We start from the raw sequence: 21,149 nt of genomic DNA, 5'->3' as shown, positions 1-21,149 counted from the left end.
ACAAAAATAATAATAATAATAATAATAATAATAACAGCAATAATAATTGGGAGGGGGGGCGCGGCTGTTCTTATGTTCTCTGAGGGGAGGCTCACCTACCCACACTTTGAAAACCCCTGCCCTAGAGAAACCGCTATACCTAACATTTGCCGAGGGGTTATGAATGCCATTTAATATTAAAACTCTTCCCGTCAGTGTTTGTGGAGACCCACTGTGCAGTTGGAGTTTACAACCTGGAGCTCATGCTGCTTTATCTAAAGTAAACTCCACATGAAGTTATAATTTCCTGTTTCCAACCAAGTGAGCAGGTATTGTGTTCTAATGGTTATGAACACAATCATTTTAATCAGGGAAATTTAGCCACCATTTTTATGTCAATATTCAATCAGTCTTTGTAAATATAATCATCTGAACCAATTCCTAGTTGCATGCTATGTTGACAGAGAAAGCTGAGCAGGGCTTTGCCGGCAGTGTAACAGGATGCGCTGCATGCGAGCTTCTGATCCTAAAGTATCCTATACTTTGGCCTAGAGTAAATACAGCTGAATATCAGGGGGGGGAGGGGGGATGTATCCGTCTTCATATCATTGTGTGCTGTATTGTATTGTGTGACTTTGGCATGCCATTTTCAGTGTTGTAAAAACATAAATAGTAAGTAATATGGAATAAGTTGGCGTCAGGCTAGCAATTTTATCGAATCTCAGTCAGGCATAAATGCAATGTGTACATCGTTATAGCGTGTTCAGACAAAAGTCCAAAGTTTAATGGATGCCTAGCTACAGCATAAAGAAGCCGGGCAACTGCTACAAAGGATAGCATTAACGCTAGCTAACTTGCCTGCAGCTTGGATGCCCCTTTTATGACACCTAAATGCTTTGTTTATTGAAATCCAATCACACTTTTCACAATCGACATCAGGGCAAACTATTTTAATACCATGAGTAATGCAAAGAAACATGGATCATTATTCAGGGCACATATTCAGATACAGATTACATGTACATACCGGCTGTAAATGTGTTTCCCATCATGTGTCCTGTGTTCAGAGCCTCGGGGCCACCAGTGAACCTCCGAACCATGACATGCAATTACAGGCCTAACATTACAGATTTAATGAGTCTGTTTATGGGCATCAACATCTGTTCCTTGCTGGACCAGAAATAAAACACAGCGTTCGTCATCAATCAAAGACACACAAAGCCGCAGTGCTTTCGCTGCACTTTCTCACTTGAAAACGCACCACATCACAGGCTCTAAGCACAGTCCTGCTGCAGGGGGGGGGTTGTATTAAAATAACGTCCGCTATGTGTAACTGTGTGTAACTGCACAGACGGGTTGATTCCACCAGTCCACTCTTACCCACTGCTCGTGAACAGTCGAGCTCGCAGAACACAACACAAAGCTCCTCCCTTTCATCTCCTGCCGGCTCCGGCACCAGGGGACAAGATGGACTGAGATGAAGGAAGACGAAAAGAAATGGGGAGGATAAACGTGAGATAGAGGGGCAGAGATGAGGGGAAAGCAAGGCTGTCTGAGATGAAACGCACTGTGCAATGTGCTTGTAGGAGGGTGGTGAGTAAAGCTGAGGGGAATAAATGTCATGCGAGGGTGAGAAGGGGGATGGGGGTGAGGTTTGGTTGGTGTTTTTTCTTCCCTCTGTGCATGTACGTCTGCCATTGGAGAGGTGGCCAGAGCCTCCATGTGCCAGGGCTGCAGATGGTGTAGCTTTGCTGTCAGGAGTACGACTGGCACTCCCTCTACTGTAACACTCACACTGTACTCTGCCTGTGCCATCTCGAAAAAAACTCATCTCAGCTGAGAGAAAAAGGATTTGGAGCATGGGAGCAGGGGTGAGTCAGTAGAAAAGATGAAGAGGCTGAAATGGGGGAGGGAGCGAGTGTACTGGACAGAACTCTTAAATATGATGGGATTATATGACCGCTGAGGGGGGTACGATTTTATAGGAGAGTGACAAGTAGTGAAAGAGAGGAGGAAAATGCTCGCCTCTATGACCTCTTAGGGGGAGTTTTTAGAGCTGCTTTTTTATTTATTATTCTATTGTGAGGAGGATGCTGAGAATTCCAATTCAGGCCAAGCTGATATATATCAGAGCCCTGGCAGGCCCTGATGACTCCTGTCACAAGAGTAAATAAGACCCAGTCATCTGTCAGGAAGGAAAGAGAGGAAACAGGCAAGAACTCAGGAGGAGGGAAAGCCAAGAAGAAAAGGCGAAGGCAACAAGCAAATATTGTTATGATGCTTATTAGTAGATATAGTTGAATGATACTTATTTTCCTCCATAGATGATCTGTGGTAATCCAAAATAAACTAATGGAATAAATAGAGAAGTAAATGCTTAAGTGTTGATGCATAGTGAGTAAGGTTGGCATGTTTGCATATTATGCCTTTACTCTCTGGGCCGCATTGTTTTTTGGTTTTGGCTTGGCAACATTGAGGTGAATGCGAGGTGAGCCAATACTGAAAGATTAAGTCATAATTAGCTATTTTTATCTTTTAAGCGTCCCTCCTACACCGTTACTATCTGCAGCGGTTAATCATTTGGCAAATGCTCTACAGTTCAGATGTGTTTAATGCTTGTAGACAATGTAGGGGAAATGTATTATAGTTAGTGCCAACAATGAAGATCATGGGGTCTGGTTCGACTACAGTGCTTTACACAACAAAATAAAACATAAAGATTTACAAAATGCCATTTATCCCTTCCTGCTGCCACCTCTCATTAAAGTGCGTTAGTTGTGCCAATTTGACTGGGATGTGTTTTGAGTTTAATATGTATGCGTGCGATTTAGATTTTCGGACTGTAATCATGTTCTGATGTGGATTGACAGTTGTGTGAAGAAATGAATAAATTGAAAGTGTCTGTCAAAGCTTTTTTTTAGTGCGCGGTTGAAAGTCATGGCATCAGCTGAGAGGAAACTGAAACAGATGCCACACTCACAGTGAGAGTGAGAGAGAGAGAGAGATGGAGAAATGCAGAATATTCATTCTCTGTAAGCCTTCAGTAATGAGAATTTGCTGAAGCTATTTAAGCATATCTAACACCCTGTGCTCCGGCGGACAGTGCGGAGTAAACCAATTGGCTGTTTATGATTACCCGCAGAGCTCCATGCTGATAAAAAGCCCATGTTGGTCTCTATTTGAGCTCTGCCTACTTCCCAAACATGCTCTGCGGGGGTTGACATTGAAAAATCGTCCTTGTTACACGCTGTTTGTGACGGCAGTGAAATGTAAAGGTTGTGCTCATCTTGCTTATCCCTCACTGACGGTGATCCTCAGTGGAGCAAGTAACCAGCACTTTCACACCAGTGCTGTCAAATAAAAAAACAAATATGGAGATCAATGTGAAGCTAAAGCTGCTATAAGCAATAACTGTATACTAAAAATAGATGAAGTGACTGCTCATCTCTCAAGCCTGCAGATATGAGGAGCTTTAAAGCATCTGTCGGTTACTATCTGAATGATACGGAAATTCTAACCCCATTTCCAGAACATTTTAACATAAAATGCAATAAAGCACGTTTCCCATCACTGCAATTATTGACACATTTGGAGTTATGCACATATAAACAGCTAGTGCGGATATCTTTTTTAATTAGGTGAAACTATTTTGGTTTATGTATTTATTTAAGAAACGTCTCCTCGTCGCTTCTCACAGATCTGTGTCCGTCTGCCATTTTGTCTCTTCAGTGTTGTTTAAATCGCACACGTTTGATTTTATGGAGACATGAACTTTCCTACTTTAGCCAAAACCTTTTGGGTGATATTTCAATGTAAAAAAGAGAAACAAGCAGATACAAATTCACATATTGTTTGAGTTAACTCCTACCAAACTCATTAGCATCTCAGGCAACTGTTTCTGCACAAACATCTTAAACAATGTCATTGTACCTTTCTGACAGACACAGTTGTTAAATAGCTGTCAAACAAAGTGCAGCATTTAGCTGCTAAAGTTCCAGGTGATTCCGTCAGGATCCGTTGGACACAAATATCACTGCGAATGAATCGTTATGTTGCTCCATATCTGCTCGAAGTGCAAATGTTGGAGTAGGCACTGATCCATATTGGAAAAGAACAGGCTGCCAACACGTGGCTGTATCTTTTTTGGTAATTACGGAAGCCCATGATTTAGTCGTTACTCCAGTTACTGAAAAAGCTTGAACTACCTCCCAGATTAAGGCTGACTCGATGCGATTGAAAGCCAAACCATTTGGCGGCTCTCTCTGTTGGCCTTTCTAAAGACTCCCTCATCTATTTTAAAGCCAACATAATGCAGAGAGCATGTTTCTCACAGCTACTGTTGTAGGGGCATCAAATGAGTTGGGTTATCATCACTGTGTCACTGTATGTAATAGTGTGTGTGCTGTGTGGAGGTGTGTTTATATCAGGTACATTTACGGAAAGTTTCCATGGGAAGTTAAGCCGGGGAATTTTGGAAATATTCGATGCAAAATTAAACAAAAAACATGACATTTCAACAGATTATTTATTTAATTTTTTTTAATTTTTTGTTAAGTAGAACAGAACAAGTTTTAATTATTTTATTGAACAATTATTTGTTTCATTGAAGAACGAAAACAGGAATATTACTCATCCCCCCAACCCCACTCATTAAAAAACAAAAAGAAATGCACCCCCATCCAAAAATCCCCACAAAGTCCCATTCAAAATGTTAAATGAAAAGAGCCCTTCTCCCTCCAAAAAGTCCCATTTAAACATGCAGATCTTCCTTCAAGCAATCCTCTGCATTCTTGCTAAAGCCTTTCAGTCAATGGGCTCTTCCTGGGCCTCATCAACATCCAACTCTGAGTCTTCCTCTTCAGTGTCACTGTCCAGCCTTGTTGAGGATGGCTCTGTGTCAGGTTCAAACAGCCTTAGGTTTTCCCGAATGCCAACCAGTTTTTCCACTCTCACATTTGTGAGCCTGTTGCGAACCTTTGTGTGGTCTCAATAGCCATGCAGTAAGCAGTGTGCTATGGCATGGATATTCAAGTGTACTTGAATGGCATCTGTTTGTTTTAGTCAAGATTATGCCAAAATATACTTTCCCCAACTATATTTAAGTTCCCTATGAAGATCCAACCTTCAGTTTTGAAAATTCCCAGTTTATTCCCATAAATTCCCGTTAATTCCCATGGAAAATTTCCATCTTTGAAAATTCCCGGAACCTGCTGATCATTTGTTTTGTTTGTTACAAATAGAGGAACAGTTCAAGGAGCCTTTATTTCTGTTCTGCAAATATATTGCTTTGCATTGTTTTATATTGCAACGCATCGCATGATATTGCAACATCGTACGCAACGTAACTTACAATAAATGGATTTTTACTCAACCTTGCAGTACGGCTTCTTTGTATGGATCCATAAAACATGTCGGACAGACCTCCCTTCATTAGCCCTCTCAGCAGCTAAATTGTTTCTTTGTGGATAGTCGCTAACTGCTGTACATAGATTATCTGAACAAACCTGACAAAAATAAAGTGTGTCAATCTTAGCAAGGAAGGCCTTAATCTGACTGTACATTATTAGAGTGTGTGTGCAGAGTGGGTTGCTGTTTGACAGTAGCCAAAGGTCTGCTAAGCAAGACCAGACTCTGCTTAATGTCCACAGAATATCAGATAATGGCCCGGCTAACAGAATGATGTCTCTGCCCGGGAGTTCAACTACAAGTGTAACCTCAATAAAAGTCTTGCTTATTCTTTATTAACTGCACTTATCTACTGTTTGAATGCCTGGTTTTACTTATGAGAGTTAAAGTAATAAAGACAATACCAGATCCTTCTTTGGCCCTTGGACATTTAAGGAAATAAAATAAATGTACCGGTTTTAATGAGTTAAATAAAAAAATCATGGCTACATAAACTGCTTTTCATTTCCTTTTGAGGCCTCAATGAACCTGAACAACCCCCACGAGCTCTGTAGGGTTACAGCACGGACCAGAAGAAACTGCTCGGAAATGGAGATGTGCGATTCAGAGCAATAAATGGTTTCATCTTTGGTGGAGTCATAGAGAAGACAGCTTCCTCACTTGTATAAATATTTAAGTAGATGACCGTTAATCCTGAGTCAGCGACTATTTCAGGAGCGCAGAACAATGTCGGAGGGTGTTTGATGAAGTACGGTAGAAGGTGGAGGAGCCTAGTTTGGGTTTGAGGATAACGATGTGCGGTAAAGGGGAAACTGAAATATGCTTTCATCTCCCAGTCATGGAAACACTCAACATACTGTGTGATTTACAGTCGGATAAAGGAGCAATAAGTCAGTAAGACTATCGTATAAAACTAACGGCCGCCATTTTAGATAAGCCCTTTGCGTGGTCTCTTGACACAGAAGGGTAGCGTGTTTCCTACATTGTAACACGTGACGATGCGTTGAGTATCATAACCTTGGAGTGAGGTTAATGCAACAAATCCCCAGCTTGGTTTCGAAATACAAAATCTATATATATATTTTGTAAATTAGCTAAAGAAGTAAAGGCTTGTGACTCAGTGACGTAGCGTTACATTACATTGCACGCCGTGACAGGAGCATCATTGTGGGAATGAAAGTCCTTTGCTTGTCTGACCCATTTGCTTGGTAAAAAACCAGATGGGTTTACATTTGATTCTTTGAGGTTCCTACAGATGCTAAAGGGTGCAATGTACATTGGTATAAAGGCACCCACACGTCAGTAGTGAGACCAGCTTGCTCTGTTCTATAGGAGATGCAGAGAGGGGGTAGCATCCCCACTTAAATTGCTACTGCCAGTGAGATCTATCAGAATAATCTGGCCACTTTACTTCACTTCCCACACAGGATTAGTGTTGCACTGTGGGTAATCCCTGCCCATTTGTTTGATGTACCAGCAGTTTACAAGCATGACAACGGTGTCAGTGTCATTAGGGGATCAACATGACAAGGGGTGGGGGGGTCCAGACAAAGCCTAGAGCCTGAAAGAGCCACCTCTGTGTTACATATTTAACACTTGTTGATAAATGAAACTACAAATATATGACTGTGTATTGCTCCTTTTGAATTAGACCAGCCATTGTTTTAGTGTTGGATTTGATGACAATGGTCTGATATTAACAACATGAATGCATATGCTTTAACCGGTAGCTGTAACCTTTTATTGAACTAACATACGTATGAGTGATTATTTTCTACTCTCACTCTTGGTGAATAAGCACATTTCCCAAAATGTTGAATAATTCCTCAACCCATGGCCATGGAGTTCTTTAAGGTGTTTCAGCAAAGAACATGTTATGTTAGTTATGATGGAGTATTCCTGTTTGAACTAGACTGATCCCCCATTATCTATACACATTTACCATTGAGTTTACCCCACTCACGCAAAACATTTCCAGTCTATACTCCTCATATTACTCGTGCTCATTAATCGTAGCTCTGACTCATTTTGAATGCTGGTCCCGGCACTCTACATTCCCCCACTCCTCCAGAGGAGCCTGTGGAGGCCTGTGAGACGCACACAGTCAAACAAGAGCAATAGGAGTGTAATTACGAGGGTTTTTTTTCACCATATGGAAGTGCGTTAGTCTTCCGCTACAGTGTCACATAATCAGAGAGATCATCTGCACCACTTGTTTTAAGTCAAATGGTATTTGATGACAAGATTTCCTCTCTGCATAATGATAAGTCTCAGCATTCATCATGTGAATTTCCGTTTTGGGAAATGGCCTATTTTATATTCCTTATGGCACATTTGAGTGATATAAAATATAATACAAACACTTAGCTTCTGTGTTATGGGAGCTTCCTTTTAACAGCATTAGATCATGAAAAACAATCCTTACAACAGCTCTGAAATCAAATGAGGATCAAGATGAAAGCAGCAATTCTCAGATATTGTGACAAAAGAAGAAGGTGCAAGGGGAGGAACAAAATGGAGATGTTGTGTGGAGGAAATGCTGTGTCATCCCAGCGCTGACGAGCCCTTTTCATAAAGCGAGCTGAGAGCGGTAGCCTGTCCCTCTCAGAGATGGACATTCACAACAGGCTTTGGGTGGAGCTATTCATAGAGACAGAGACTGTCCGAGAGGAGACATGTGACCTCAGCATGTTGGATCGGATTCTGCTCAGCGATTGAAAGTGTGAGAGGATTTCATGATGGTCACTTTGCACGGTTAATTTGTCTGTAAATAGATATTTTGTAGGGCATTTGGAAAGGAGATGGTGCAAGGTGAGGACAGTGTGGTGCACAGTGACACTGCGGGAACAAATGGAGGAGCGAAGGATGAGGGTTGTGTGTCTGAGAGAGAGTGAGGGGTCTCTCCGTCTGCCATTACCTTCGTGCAGAACTAATTACAAGGTGATCGACAGCAGATTAATCAGCTGGGCCTCGAGTGGCTTTAATTAGCCGAGTCGTGGTGTTGCGCCTGGTGTGATGGAGAGGAGGGGAACACAGGTCCAGAGGGAAGGGGAGGGGATGTCGAGCAAGAGAAGGAGGAAGGGTCAAAAGCATTTTACACAGGATCACTGATCTTTAATTACATCAAGACATTACCTCTTCTTCTCAATTTAATATTTTCCAGCGTATTTCAAGGCATATTAAACCTAATACACTTTTAGTGTTTTCCACTTTTATATTTGAGCTCCCACTTTTCATCTGAACTGTTCCCTTTAATGTCTCTCAGCATCTTTATGAATACAAAAAGGCTTGCAAATATCTGAATACTTCTTTCACGATATTTTATAACTGTGTTAGGATGTTTATTACTATATTGTCAAGTCAAGAAATAAAAAGTCCATATGAGATATATGGATATTCCTGTAGGAGTTAAATACTTCAAAGTATTGTCTAATTTGATCAAAGACGGGTTATTAAAGTGTCAAGGGTCGTCTAATGAAATAAATATTGCAGTTTGGCTAACGCTTTAGTTTGCGATAGAAACCATGTATATATTAGACATCTTTATATGGCTTTGATGAAATATATCATTTTGTGGCTCAGGCTTAATCCAATGGTTACTCTTTTAATTTGTCCACCGCACAGTCTGTCATTGGACAATCTGAAGAACCGCAATGCATTTTGGGCGGTTGAGTTTTGTCCAGTCATTTAATCTTTAAAACATTCAGGGATTTCTGGTGTACACCAAATCCAACTACAACAACACCATCTGTGACGATTATAATTATTAACCGTAACATTTTGTGCCTCGCTTCCTTCCCTTCTCTTATCCTCTGTACCTTTCATACAGAAGTTCTCTTATGTCCCTCGGCTGTGTGAGATTTCCTTGTCCACGGGTATAACGACCGTAAAGATCTTCTGATTCTGATTTAGATTAGTCTGTGCTGTCTCTATCTCTGTCCTATCTCTGTCTCTCTTGTCCTATTTTGGCTTTCCGCCTCTCTTTCTCTCTCTTTCTCTTTTATACCTCGCAGGCTTTGGAACATTGTGCTAAATAAAAACGTCTCTATGTAGGCTCAGTTCTTTCCGACATGATGCCTGAGGCGAACACCGGGGTTCCTGAGCATGTGTGAACCACTCCCACTCACCTCACCTCTCATTGGACCGAACACAACAGAAAAGCACATTCACAAACTCACACTTGAATGCTGTTCTGCACCTGTTGGCTTTGTTCTGGGTTTCATAGTTTCATTGATTTCCAATTTCTTGTGTTTCATCTATTTTTACCTCCCCAAATCTGGCTGTGAGACAGGTTCCTCAGAAAGTGATCGTCATGACGCTGACACTAAATGTGCGCACACAAAGCCAGTGTCGCAGCTCATTTTTCTCTCCCTGTCTTCACATCAAGTTCCTCATTAAGCCAAATCCATCTTGTCTGCTCCACTGATTTCCTGTCTGCGGTCACACCTCATTATTCTTCGTTTCTTGTCTCACATGTACTCATAAAAAGCTGTTGAATGCTACATTTTTAATCAAAGCAAAAACTAGCAAGCATATCTGCTATTCTGTTGATGAAGAGGGATTGCCTTCCGTTCATTTAGACGTCAAAGTTTAAGGTCATGGTTTCAGGATCTTAACTTTTGATTTATATGGATGTGATGGGCCGTATCTCCTGGTTAGGGGCGTTTTCTTTGGCTCTTGATGAGGTCTGTCACTAATTATTGTTCACTTAACGGACAGAACATAATTATTTTCCACATCCCAAGGTGGCATTTTCTAATTACTTTTTCAAACTACCCATTCAAAACGTAAAGATATTCAGTTTGCCAGCACATACGATGGAAAAACCTTATATTCTCACATTTAAGAAGCTGGAGAAAGAAAATGTTGAGAAATATTTGTTTTGCTCATTTTTGAGTTTATGTTCCAGGACCTATTGGTATTACACTGATTCCCAAGCTCTGAAAACTTATTTCATTCAGAGACGAATCCTGACTCATAAAGAAAAAGGCATTTTCGGTTAACGCCTAAGCTATAAACAAGCCTTATCTAGTCTGTCGCAAAACACAGTTTGGCCTTTTTTTGTGGATCAAAAACTGAAATCTATTGAAACTGTTGGTCTCATTTTATATCAGTGATAACGTTTAGTTAGTTATTATCTGCTAATGTAAGGGATGATATGAGATCAATAAACCCTTTTATTCTTATCATAAACTCCATCTAGACTGTAGAATCTTAGGGATGGGTGAGATTTAACTTCTGTTTGTCATGGATGAGAAGAGGGAGACACACCTTGTGGAGATCTGCAATACATACTTTGTTTTGTTAAGCCTTGTGTCGTAATCATCTGACATCCTTTCTGATTTATATTGAAACCCTTTGAGGTAGTCCTGACCTCCAATATTTGGAAGCACTGCCGTTAAATATTTAAAATAAAAAACTGGACACAAACAGAAAGCTCTCAGACTTACATGGCTCTGTCTCTCATTGACTGAGACACCTTGGCTCCGGTGATGTCGTTCTGCTGTCTTTATGGGGCCTCTGTCTTTCTGTGTCCCTGCCTGCTCCGTTGGGCCTGTCATCATCATCACACCCTTAATGCATCTCACCACACTCTACATTTCCTCTGGCATGCCATCCATCTGCCTAATGGGCCAGCAGGGTGTGGCCGGCCAGCCATAGTGCACATTGCTTGTGTGTGTGTGTGTGTGTGTGTGTGTGTGTGTGTGTGTGTGTGTGTGTGTGTGTGTGTTGTGTGTGTGTGTCTTTACTAATGAAGTTATTCTGGTCTAAGCTGATTTTAGTAGCGCTGAAGAGAGTTGCTGCTGCAACACACATCCATGCCATGAAACACAAGTGTTTTTCCTGAGTGTTTTACATTGCTTTTTTGTTCGTTTTTAAGATAGCAAAGTGCCAGTGGCTTCAGTTTTAGATCTCCTGCCCTCTGATCCGTACTTCACTGCTCACATCTCCTCCCAAAGGTCCTCTGCGGTAACTGTCGCTCACTCGATCTCTGCATCCGCCCTTCAGCTCCTCGTCCCTCCTGCTGTCCTCGCTGCTCACAACACATCTGCACAGTCAGGAGAATAAGACTTAAATATCCTCAAGATTTCGTCCTTAAGATGATAATGTCCTATTCTAGTATTCTGCATGTCAGGCTGAACAGCCGCATGTAGAGTTATTACTGTCCTGCCCGGGGCTCTAACTGCTTGCACGACTTTTTTTGTATCATCTCTTCGCCGCGAGACGTTTATTGTTAATTTATTTATAGTCGGCTCACTGCCATCCTGAGGAAGAACTGTGGAGGCTACATTTCACTGTGTCCTTAAAAGGCACAGAATGAAATGTCAGCAAATGATCCCATCTTTGTTTTACACTCATGGGACGTACTAAGCTTCCCTAAATGAGGCTCGAGGCAGATGTTTTAAATGAGTGATTATTACAATACATTTTTAAGCAAATGACTTACTTGTTCCCACCCTTTTCTTTCTTTTCTGCAGCGTGTCTGTTGCAATCAGAGCTGGTGAACTACGAGCGGGTGAAGGAGTACTGCCTGAAGGTGCTGAGCCACCAGAGGGATCACTTCAAGGCCATGTACCGAGCCGGCATCGCCTTCTATCACCTGGGTGACTACGAGTGTGCCCTGCGCTACCTGCGTGACGCCAAGAACCGCGAACCCTCAGGTGAGCCTGTGCATTCAGTTACACTCACATAACAAGAGACATGGATACAAATGTAAGTATTGCTGCGAGTCTAAGATGATAAGTAGGTACATTGAATTATAGTTGAGTGGATGTATAGTTCATGAGCTTAATGTTAGGAAGAACTGTATATAAGAAATATGATAAGCAGCCATATTGCTTTATAACATGCATAATGCAAACTTTGTTTAAAATGTAACATGCTTGGCCTCTTGGATCAACCAATATAAAGACATGTTATCTGCTCAACTTTTACATTGGACAGTATAAATATGTATAACATTTTAACTCATGGTGCGTTGATAACTCTCTAATACGTTAGTTCATTTAGCAAGCAAGCTCATTGGTGTTCCTACCCTATACTTCACACTCATAATCACACATGACCCAGATCATCCTCTCCACCAGCACTCCACCCTCCTCCCTCTGGATGCAGGTGTAGATAGATACATGTCTACATGTCCTTAATATTACCTTTCTAAGTTACAGGGAATCCAGAATGCAGTGATGTAGGGTTTCAAGTCCTTGTATAATCGTGTGTCATGCATCTGTGTCTTACCTGTGTTTATGTGCGTGTATGTTTTGACTGCGGAGATTCACGGGAGTATAGTTTAACCCAGTTGTGCTGTTGGTGATTGGTGGTTAAAAAGAAATGACACTTTATGGCAACCATGGCCAAATTGTAGCTCTGTTAAAACAACTTGTAATCTCTGACATGAAAGGAGCATAATGTAACTCCAGCCTCTAATGAGATTACAATGATTGAATCAATGATGTGCCTCTCCCTTTTATTTCAACGTTCGGCCTCTCATCCATTCCTCTCCCCGTCTCAGACACCAACGTGCTGCGGTACATCCAGCTCACAGAGATGAAGATGAGCAAGTGCAGTCAGCGAGAGCGAGAGAGCTGCAAAGAGACCCAGGGCTAAACATCGACCTTTCGACCTCCTGACCCCATCGACCTTTGACCCCGCAGTGACCCTCCCTCTGTCCTCGATCGACTCCTGGCAGCAGCACAGCCCAGACAGAAGAGACGGACCCAATCACCCGCCAGCGATGGATAAAAACGGGAGACATATCAAGCTCTGTCTGCAACCCGACCTCCTTCTCTCCCCTCTTCTTCTCCCCCTTTTTCCCCCTCAGGTGCTGTGGCTCCTCTCCGTAGACGCAGAAAGTCGATCAAACATAAAAACAAAACAAAAAATGCTGTATTTTACTCATACGAAAAATGAGCTTCAAAACATAGATATTAATAATTGACATTTGCGTGATTTAGTAAATGTTTTAAAGACTTAAGATGCATTTTGTTTCCGCTCTCTTTTTCTCTCTGACTTCTCTCTCTTTGTCTTATTTCAAACTCTTGAAGAGAATATGGGGATTGTGAAGCTCGACCACACAAGAAGGAGAGCATGAGTGTGTGTGAACGTGAGCAGGGGATAGTGAGGGGTGTGCAACACATATCAAGACCTCACCCCAATTTGATTCTACATCCTCCCCAAACAGGGCTCCCAGGGGCCCCTTATCGCAGACTGTGAGACAGACTAGCTTGGGAAATCTTTCATCAAGTAGAGAAAACGCCTGCCTCTCTGCTTAATCTATCGCTCTACTGGCTCTCTTTGCTTTCCTGGATGCCATGTATCTCACTTTATGGACCGTTTTCTTTTTCAATTCAAGGGCTAAATCAAGTGTTTGAAATGTTTATTTTGCTTTTGGTGTTCATCAAACTCAGTCGCTAAACTGGTGTGTTTTGAGTCTCGTGTCCAAAGCCCCTCCTTGGTCGTGGGTCGTTGTTAGGACTGTCGAAGCCCCCACCCCCTCCCTTCCCATCTCCCCCGCCACCCTCGTTCTCCTGTTAATGATGTCACAACGGAAAATAGCCAATGGGATCAGAGCTCCAGCGACCGCTGTTGGCTAGATGGAAATCCACTTTAAAGTTTCACAGTGAGAAACACTTCAAAATGTCTAATCGGAGGTCCAACCTTTTATCACTAATGCTGAAGCTTCCCAGACATCGATAACACACAGAAGAGACTCTGAGCAGCGTTAGTGCAGGGAAAACAATCACACAAACATCTGTCCCGACAGGCAAGACCACCATCTAGGAGCACTCATCTTTAGTGCACTTCAACAAGAGTGTGCCGTTTGAGATTTCTTCCTCTTTAGTGTGTTGACAAAGCTTCTGTGTTTGAAAATGTTTCCAAAACACAGAGCTGTAAGGACAGTTAACACACAGCACTAAAAACACTACTGATGATATGGTTGTTGATATCTATGGCTAGCTGTCAAAATATACATAGATAATTTGCTTCTCTTGTGACTTGTAAAGCCAAATCATTGATAATGCAAATATTGCTTTTATGATAGATTTACGACAAGCTTAAATCTGCCTGCGCTGTTCTGCAGAAGGTTGGATTGAGGATTTATGAAAGCATGACCTGAATTTCCCTTCTCTCTGATGTCATGAAACCCAGTTTCCTCTTGTGCGGGCCCACCTCCTGCATGTACGTGCGGCTCCAGAGAGTTACTTCAGATGTATGGGATGGGGATTATATCTGCTCTATTGCTTTCTGTCATGGCATGCTGCCACACTGTTCTCTCATACCTCAATGTTATCCATTATGCTCCCTATGAACAGAGAAGGTGGTGACAGACTGTGATCACAGCAGTGGAATATAGATCAAATAAATGTGAGGAAAGAAAGAGGACTTTAATGAACAGGGTCACATTCTGCATCTGCCAAGGTGACAGAGAAGATGTTATTCCACTGCGTATCCAAAAAAGATGTGGGAGATTAAATCAAAGAAAGATTTCCTTTACCCATTTTTCAGTGACCTGCTAGGAGGTGAATAGGGACAGAAGTGTGTCAATGGGTCTCTGGAGAGATGGCGGCATGCGCTGAGGGGACCGGCATGATACAGAGGGGCTCAGTGGGGGGGGGGAGGATCAGAGCTGGGAGATGTATTATTACACATAATTTGGCTAAAAGCATGGAAACCTGATACTTGAAATATTTGATTGCCATCTCATACACTAATTTCATGTATTAACCTTCTATTATAACAACCATTACTGTTCTGAGTCCAAATAAAGTACAATTGGACTCTCAAAGTAATGGCATATTGTACATATAGGGCACTATGTTGTCAATAGAGACCGATGTCAGACCAACACTAGACAGCTGATTCACAGCTGAGATTCGGTCCTGTGAGAATAAGAAAGTCATTGGCGTTTTTTGGAGCAGCATTACGTTTTCCCCCAACTGAAAGTAAGAGACTCGAACAGAAAGACCAGGGTTGTTTACTGAATTGTGTAAGCCATATGCTAAACATGATAGAACATCGATTTGATCAATATATATAAACAGCTAATAGTGTTTTCCTAGTCTTAATGTTTGTGTATCGTTTTCTTAAAGGAAAAGTTTGACATATTGGTAAATGTTATAATAATGATGCTGCAGCAGGTTAGCTTAGCTTAGCACAAAGACTGAAAAACAGGGGGTAACATCTAGTCTGGCTCGGTCCAAAGTTACAAAATCCACCTGCCAGCACCTCTAAAGCTCTCTCATTAACATGTCGTATATTGTTTATGTAATCTGTAATAAGTCTGAAGTAAAGTGATTAAACATATTTACCAAACTGTTGAACTACTCCTTCAAGTTATCCCACTGTTTGATTTGAATGAAATGCAATCAATGTTACCGATTTATCAGGGAAACCAAATCAACACAACATTATAAATTAAAGGCGAAAGAAAATAAGGTGTAATGAGTCAAAAACATCTGATCTCTCAGCTCTGGGGTTGAGGCTCTGGTATCAGAGGAAATAAATCAAAACAACAGAGAGTAACGGCACCCACAGGCTCGGTCTCCATGGCTGCCTGGACTGAGTCTCCTCACCCTCGGGCCCCTCGGGGATCGGTCTCCTCCCATCGTCCTCTCTCCATGGCACTAGTCCGCCATCTTGTTTTTGTCTAGTTGTGCCAAGTCATTCTCGCTCAACGTGTTTTACGACCGTCTAGGGACAACTAGCTGCACATAACACAGGTTCTTGATTAATGGTAGAGTGACTCCGAGGTTGTTATTGTGAGCATAACTTGTGCAAATAGAGATCTCTGCATCGGTGTAAATTTGAAACAAACAACAAAAAGCACAACAACAAAAGAAAAGTCAAACTACTGGCTGTGTTATTTTTGCTTTGATGTCATTTGAGATAAATGTTTGTCAAATGTCAGTCGTTTTTGTGAATTATATGATACAAATGTACAAAAAAAATAACAAAAATTAAAAGTTTTATGGTTGTGAAGAGCTTTACTCTATTGAAATACTTTATCAACAGAAAATAGAAGCAAGATATAGAGAAAGATAATTTAACTGAAGCTCCTCCACAGAACTGCTTTGTGACTGTTTATGTATTTGTTGGTCTTTCTGTTGACGTCCATTTTCGTCAGGGGATCCAGAACTGGCTCAAAGTATGTGCGTCTTTTGACCCTCCTGTTTGGATGACCTTTGACCTCGACTCTACTGTGTTTGCGCAGTAAGACGAACAGCAGAGAACTTTGAGGAACTTGTGTCAGAGCGCAGAGCGGCTCCTCACAGCCACAGATCTCCTGTTTGTTTCTGTGGCTGTGGAGGGGAAAGGGAAGCGCGTCAAGGCTTTGACTGCCTTTGGTTTTGGGCCTTTTTCCAATTAACATCCAAACATCAACTCCATCACTGGTTTTACTGAACTGCTAGCCCGGGAATGCACTATTGATTGGTAAATGAAGAATACGAATAAAGTTTCAAACAAAAAGGAATGTTGTTGTTGTTGTTAATTTTTAACAAACTTGTCTTTGTCAACATTTTTCTTCAACATGGGCTCAAGTTATTTTATCCTTAAAATACTATTTGACTCACATTTATTTTGTATCATGTAAATACAAACCACTATCACTTTACCTTTACCATTTTAATTTTGATCTCATTTTAGTGTATGTCTCCTACCTGAATTTATTTGTAACCTTGTACTGCTGCAACCACATAATTTAATACACCCTTTTAGTATAAAGCTTCACTCCTGGTTAAAATATGTATTTTAAGACAAAGACAGTCCTGCAGATCTGAGGACCATTTGGCAGGCAGTCTGTTTAGTATCTTTTAGTTGTTAAATCCTTTCGTATTCAGAAAGAGTATGACGTGATGCTCCCAGGAACAAAGAGAAAGAAAGCTGGACACATGGTGAAAAACGGTTGAGTAAATCATGAAGGGGATGACAAAGAAGATGATTAACATGTCAGTCTGCTGTAAAGGCAGATGGAGACGTGTGTGTGTGTGTGTGTGTGTGTGTGTGTGTGTGTGTGTGTGTGTGTGTGTGTGTGTGTGTGTGTGTGTGTGTGTGTGTGTGTGTCTGTGTGACAGTGTCAGCTGTGAACTGGCCTGCTTAATCTTTATTTTTGCTCTCTCTATAACATCTCCCCACTTCATTTTTAGTCCCAGCATCCCCTTTCTCTGCCTTTTTCTTTGTTGTTACTTTTAATAGTGCATCACCATGGAAGTGAAGAGGGGTTGCTAGGTAACTGGCTGGCGTCTGGAAGCGCGTGTGATTGGGAGTCACGCTGACAGACACAGTGTGAGTTTGCATCATCTGTATACACTGCATGTACTTCTACTAAGGTTATCAGTTTGACATTTCACAGGTTGTTTTCTTGGTATTTAGAAGATGTAGTTCCACTCTTACAGCTCCAAATGTGTTTTTAAATCTTTGTTAGCTGCGTGGGCAGCATAATTGCTCCTTCATCACGCGTTCATTGTAACTGCAGAGTCGGACAGACACTATAGGAATTCATCACACGGAGAAAAACAGCAGACTGGGAAATGACATGACATCATAGGCCTCAGTGGGGACCCCTGCAGGACTGAGTCTGCTAATGCAGCCTCCTTTGTCGGCAGATAACCACCAGTGCAGGTTACTTTATTTTGTGATAGTTACTACTTCTACTTCTCTACATTGCAGAGGGGAATGTTGTTTGCATTTAACTCCAATACATTTGTATGCTAGACCTAGTTACTGGTCGATTTTCAGATTAGAATTCTCAGAATAAACTCATGAAGAACACATTTTTACAACATTAGACAATAGTGCTCATGTTAACTAATGTGCATTTACCTTTTACATTTTTGTAATTATGAATACAAATTCAAACTTAGCTGTCAGAGAGTCCTTCCCCCTTAATCTCTCAATCATTTCAATAAATATTTCGAGGCACAAATAATAAAGAATTGACACCACACATTATTTTTAAGTCATAAAAAAAGTTTAGTTTAGTTTTCGTTGTTCTCCTTTATTCCCATTTATCACATCATTATCTCTCAAATGTATATTGTGATTCTTTGACGCACCCTTAAATTTTAAACTATTTTAAATACCTTACTGCATATAAAGCAACTCCAACTCGGGAAGCTACAAAATTGCTATCAACATTGCTTCTCCCAAATTATAAATCTATGAATGTAATATTCATTGGTAAATCAGTCAAAGGGGGAATTTTACTGCAGAATGAATACCTGTACTTTTATGTACATTTTTCAGGAGATAAGTCTGTACTTTAAAAGCAGGACTTTTGCCTATAAAGAAGGGTTTTACCATTGTTGTTTTGATATTTTTAGTAAAGAACCTAAATACTTCTCCCATCAGTAATCACATCAAACATAATCTGTTATACCTCATGGATATAATGGACAGATAAAAGATTTAGCAGTGACACTAAAGCCTCTTTCTTTGATTTTTATTTGTCTCTCATTCGTCACGTTTCACACTTATTCTTCATTGAACCCAGAAGTCACAGGTTGAGACTGGACACAACAGTAAGCAGTGTCCTAGGTTTTTTCCTTGGTTTTTTCCTGTTATATTTAACAAATATATACAGATATCCCAGGAAGAGCATAGTCATAACAATTAATTTTTCCAATAATAACAATAAATTTAATAAATACTCAGTGTTCTTAACCACACAAGGAGAATGAGTTTGCCCTCACTCTACTTCCAACAGGATTGTCATCATCCCGTACAAATAATAACACATACACACACACACACACACACACATAATCACACCCACGCTCACTTAGAGAAATGTGCACTGTCAAGTAAAATACTACCTGCAGCCCAGACAAACTTTTCGACCTCTGTGCGAAAACAACTCAGCTGATTAAAGCTGATTTGTTAGCCGTAAGTAGAGTCCACCGAGAGGCTGCACAACATGGCTCCTAAAGGGCCGCACATGTTGAAAACAAGTCAGACGTGAACATGAAGCTTTCGAATGGTCCATCATGAGGTCGACTTTAAAAAGCATTTCCCCTCAGTTTCCTTTTTTCGTGTCTATTTCAGTGGCATGAGCGGAATCCATACTTAGTGCTACTGACTGCTAGTGAGGAATGTAAAACGTGTAGAAGACAAAACAGATGAGCTCTTATTTCGAAGATAGTGCCCCATTACAGAGAACCATTCACACGTAAAACAACATGCACTGAAAAAAAGCACCAGCACATACAAAAATGAACCCATTTTGTTCTTCCACACATGTACAGTAATATATACACATTCACACAGAGAGATACACACCTGGTCTGCCAAACCCATAGAAAAAACATTTTTGCTAACAGGATTCAGATGGGATGGTGTAAGCACTGAGAAAATAAACTCTTTGTTTCGTACTGTACAAGGCTGAGGATTAAACCAGTCCATCAGTGCTGAGAGATAAAAGGCTTTTTCCTGTCCTGGTGTTGAAGGGGAGAGGACGAAGACCCCCATGCAGAGAGATGAGGAGTGAAGAGGAAGGCAGGGGGGATGTTTGTGCAGCAAAAGAACAAACAACGTGCAAAATAAGAACAAAGACACTCTCTATTGTACATTTTTAACAGTCCTACTCCAGGTGTTGACAATGAAACGATGTTTAGGGGAATGTTTAAGAAGATTTATCTCTTTGGAGTGAAAGATGTGAGCAGAAAATGGGCAGCGTCACAGAAACGGCACAGGCAGATGAGTCGGGATGAACAGTTAGCAAATTCTGAAAATGTTTTAGGAACTTGAATGGCTTTTGAAGGTTACGAGTTTGTCCTGGTCATGTCGCACTAAGAAGCAGGGAGAGATGGCTTTCAAAGAGGGGGGAGAGAAAATGCTGGGTAAGGTTGGGTGAGCACACTACAAGGCTTTTAAAAGGCCTCCAGGACCCTCATAGTCGTGCAGGTTGGAGACCTCTATCAGGGAAAAGGCTTGCTATATAGGTTTCACACCTTATTAGGATACTCAAAGGACACATGAGAGGAGTGGCTTTCAGTAAGTGCCTAAAACATGACGAGTGTTGAGAGTGCACTTTGCTTGGCTCAGTAATGTCCCGGATCAGGTCCAAGTGCAGGAAAGGGGACTTCTTCCTTCACAACAAGTACGTCTGTCCACACAGAGCGGCCGCCTGCCTCTTCCCACACAGGGGGACGGTGGGGTCTGTGCTCTGGCCCTCCGCGTCCAGGTCCATCAGGGTGGGCCGTGTTGTGCTGGGGCCGCTGTCCCCCGAGCCCAGGGGGCTGTCGCAGCTGCTGCTGGGCGACGAGCTGAGGGTCCGGGACAGAGAGTTCAGCTTCCAGGGGTCGGGCCTCCTGGTGGGGGTGGGCCGCGGACGGGGGGCGAACTCCAGCGTCTTGGGTCTCTCCAGGGGGCTGATGAGGGAGAGGGGAGCCGGGTCAGGGATGGGAGGAGCGGGGGCCTTACGCCGCTGGGGGACCGGGAAGATGATGGAGGGGTCAGGGAGGCGGGGGATGTCGAGGATTTCTAGAGTACCTGAGACATGACAGTGAGAAACATGAACAAAATTTAGCAATTTAGTTGTTTAAGCAAAAATATTATCTAATTCTCGCTTCTCAAAATGGAGTATGAGTCTCTTTTCCTTGATATGTGAAAGTAACCCTGAACATGTCTCTTTGAGGACGAAATAAAATCTGCAGACCTAGAGAATAAAGAAAACATTAGAGGATATATCAGTGTCCTTTTAAGAAGTACATCTGTAAAATGTATTTTTCAAAGACCAACAGCAGTAACATTTTGAGATAATGTGG

The 21,149-nt window shown here is 41.6% G+C and overlaps 2 protein-coding genes across 2 annotated transcripts in view; both read right to left on the bottom strand.

The window, feature by feature from the left end:
* The window catches only part of LOC104966774 (beta-1,3-glucosyltransferase-like), a 265,583-nt gene that overhangs the window by 153,676 nt on the left and 90,758 nt on the right, over positions 1-21,149 (bottom strand). The gene's annotated exons all lie outside the window — the stretch shown is intronic.
* Positions 18,364-21,149, bottom strand: part of map3k10 (mitogen-activated protein kinase kinase kinase 10) — a 31,255-nt gene continuing 28,469 nt past the window's right edge. Inside the window, exon 11 of the mRNA XM_010796053.1 lies at positions 18,364-20,874. Coding sequence (XP_010794355.1) covers positions 20,474-20,874 — 401 coding nt within the window. The 3' untranslated portion in view covers positions 18,364-20,473. The remainder of the gene's footprint in view (positions 20,875-21,149) is intronic.

This window comes from Notothenia coriiceps, unplaced genomic scaffold (genome assembly GCF_000735185.1).
Source record: "Notothenia coriiceps isolate Sejong01 unplaced genomic scaffold, NC01 NC01_scaffold00037250, whole genome shotgun sequence".
NCBI classification, from domain to species: Eukaryota; Metazoa; Chordata; class Actinopteri; order Perciformes; family Nototheniidae; genus Notothenia; species Notothenia coriiceps.
The sequence above is the reverse complement of the archived record's forward strand: the minus strand, read 5'-3'. Positions and strand labels throughout refer to the sequence as shown.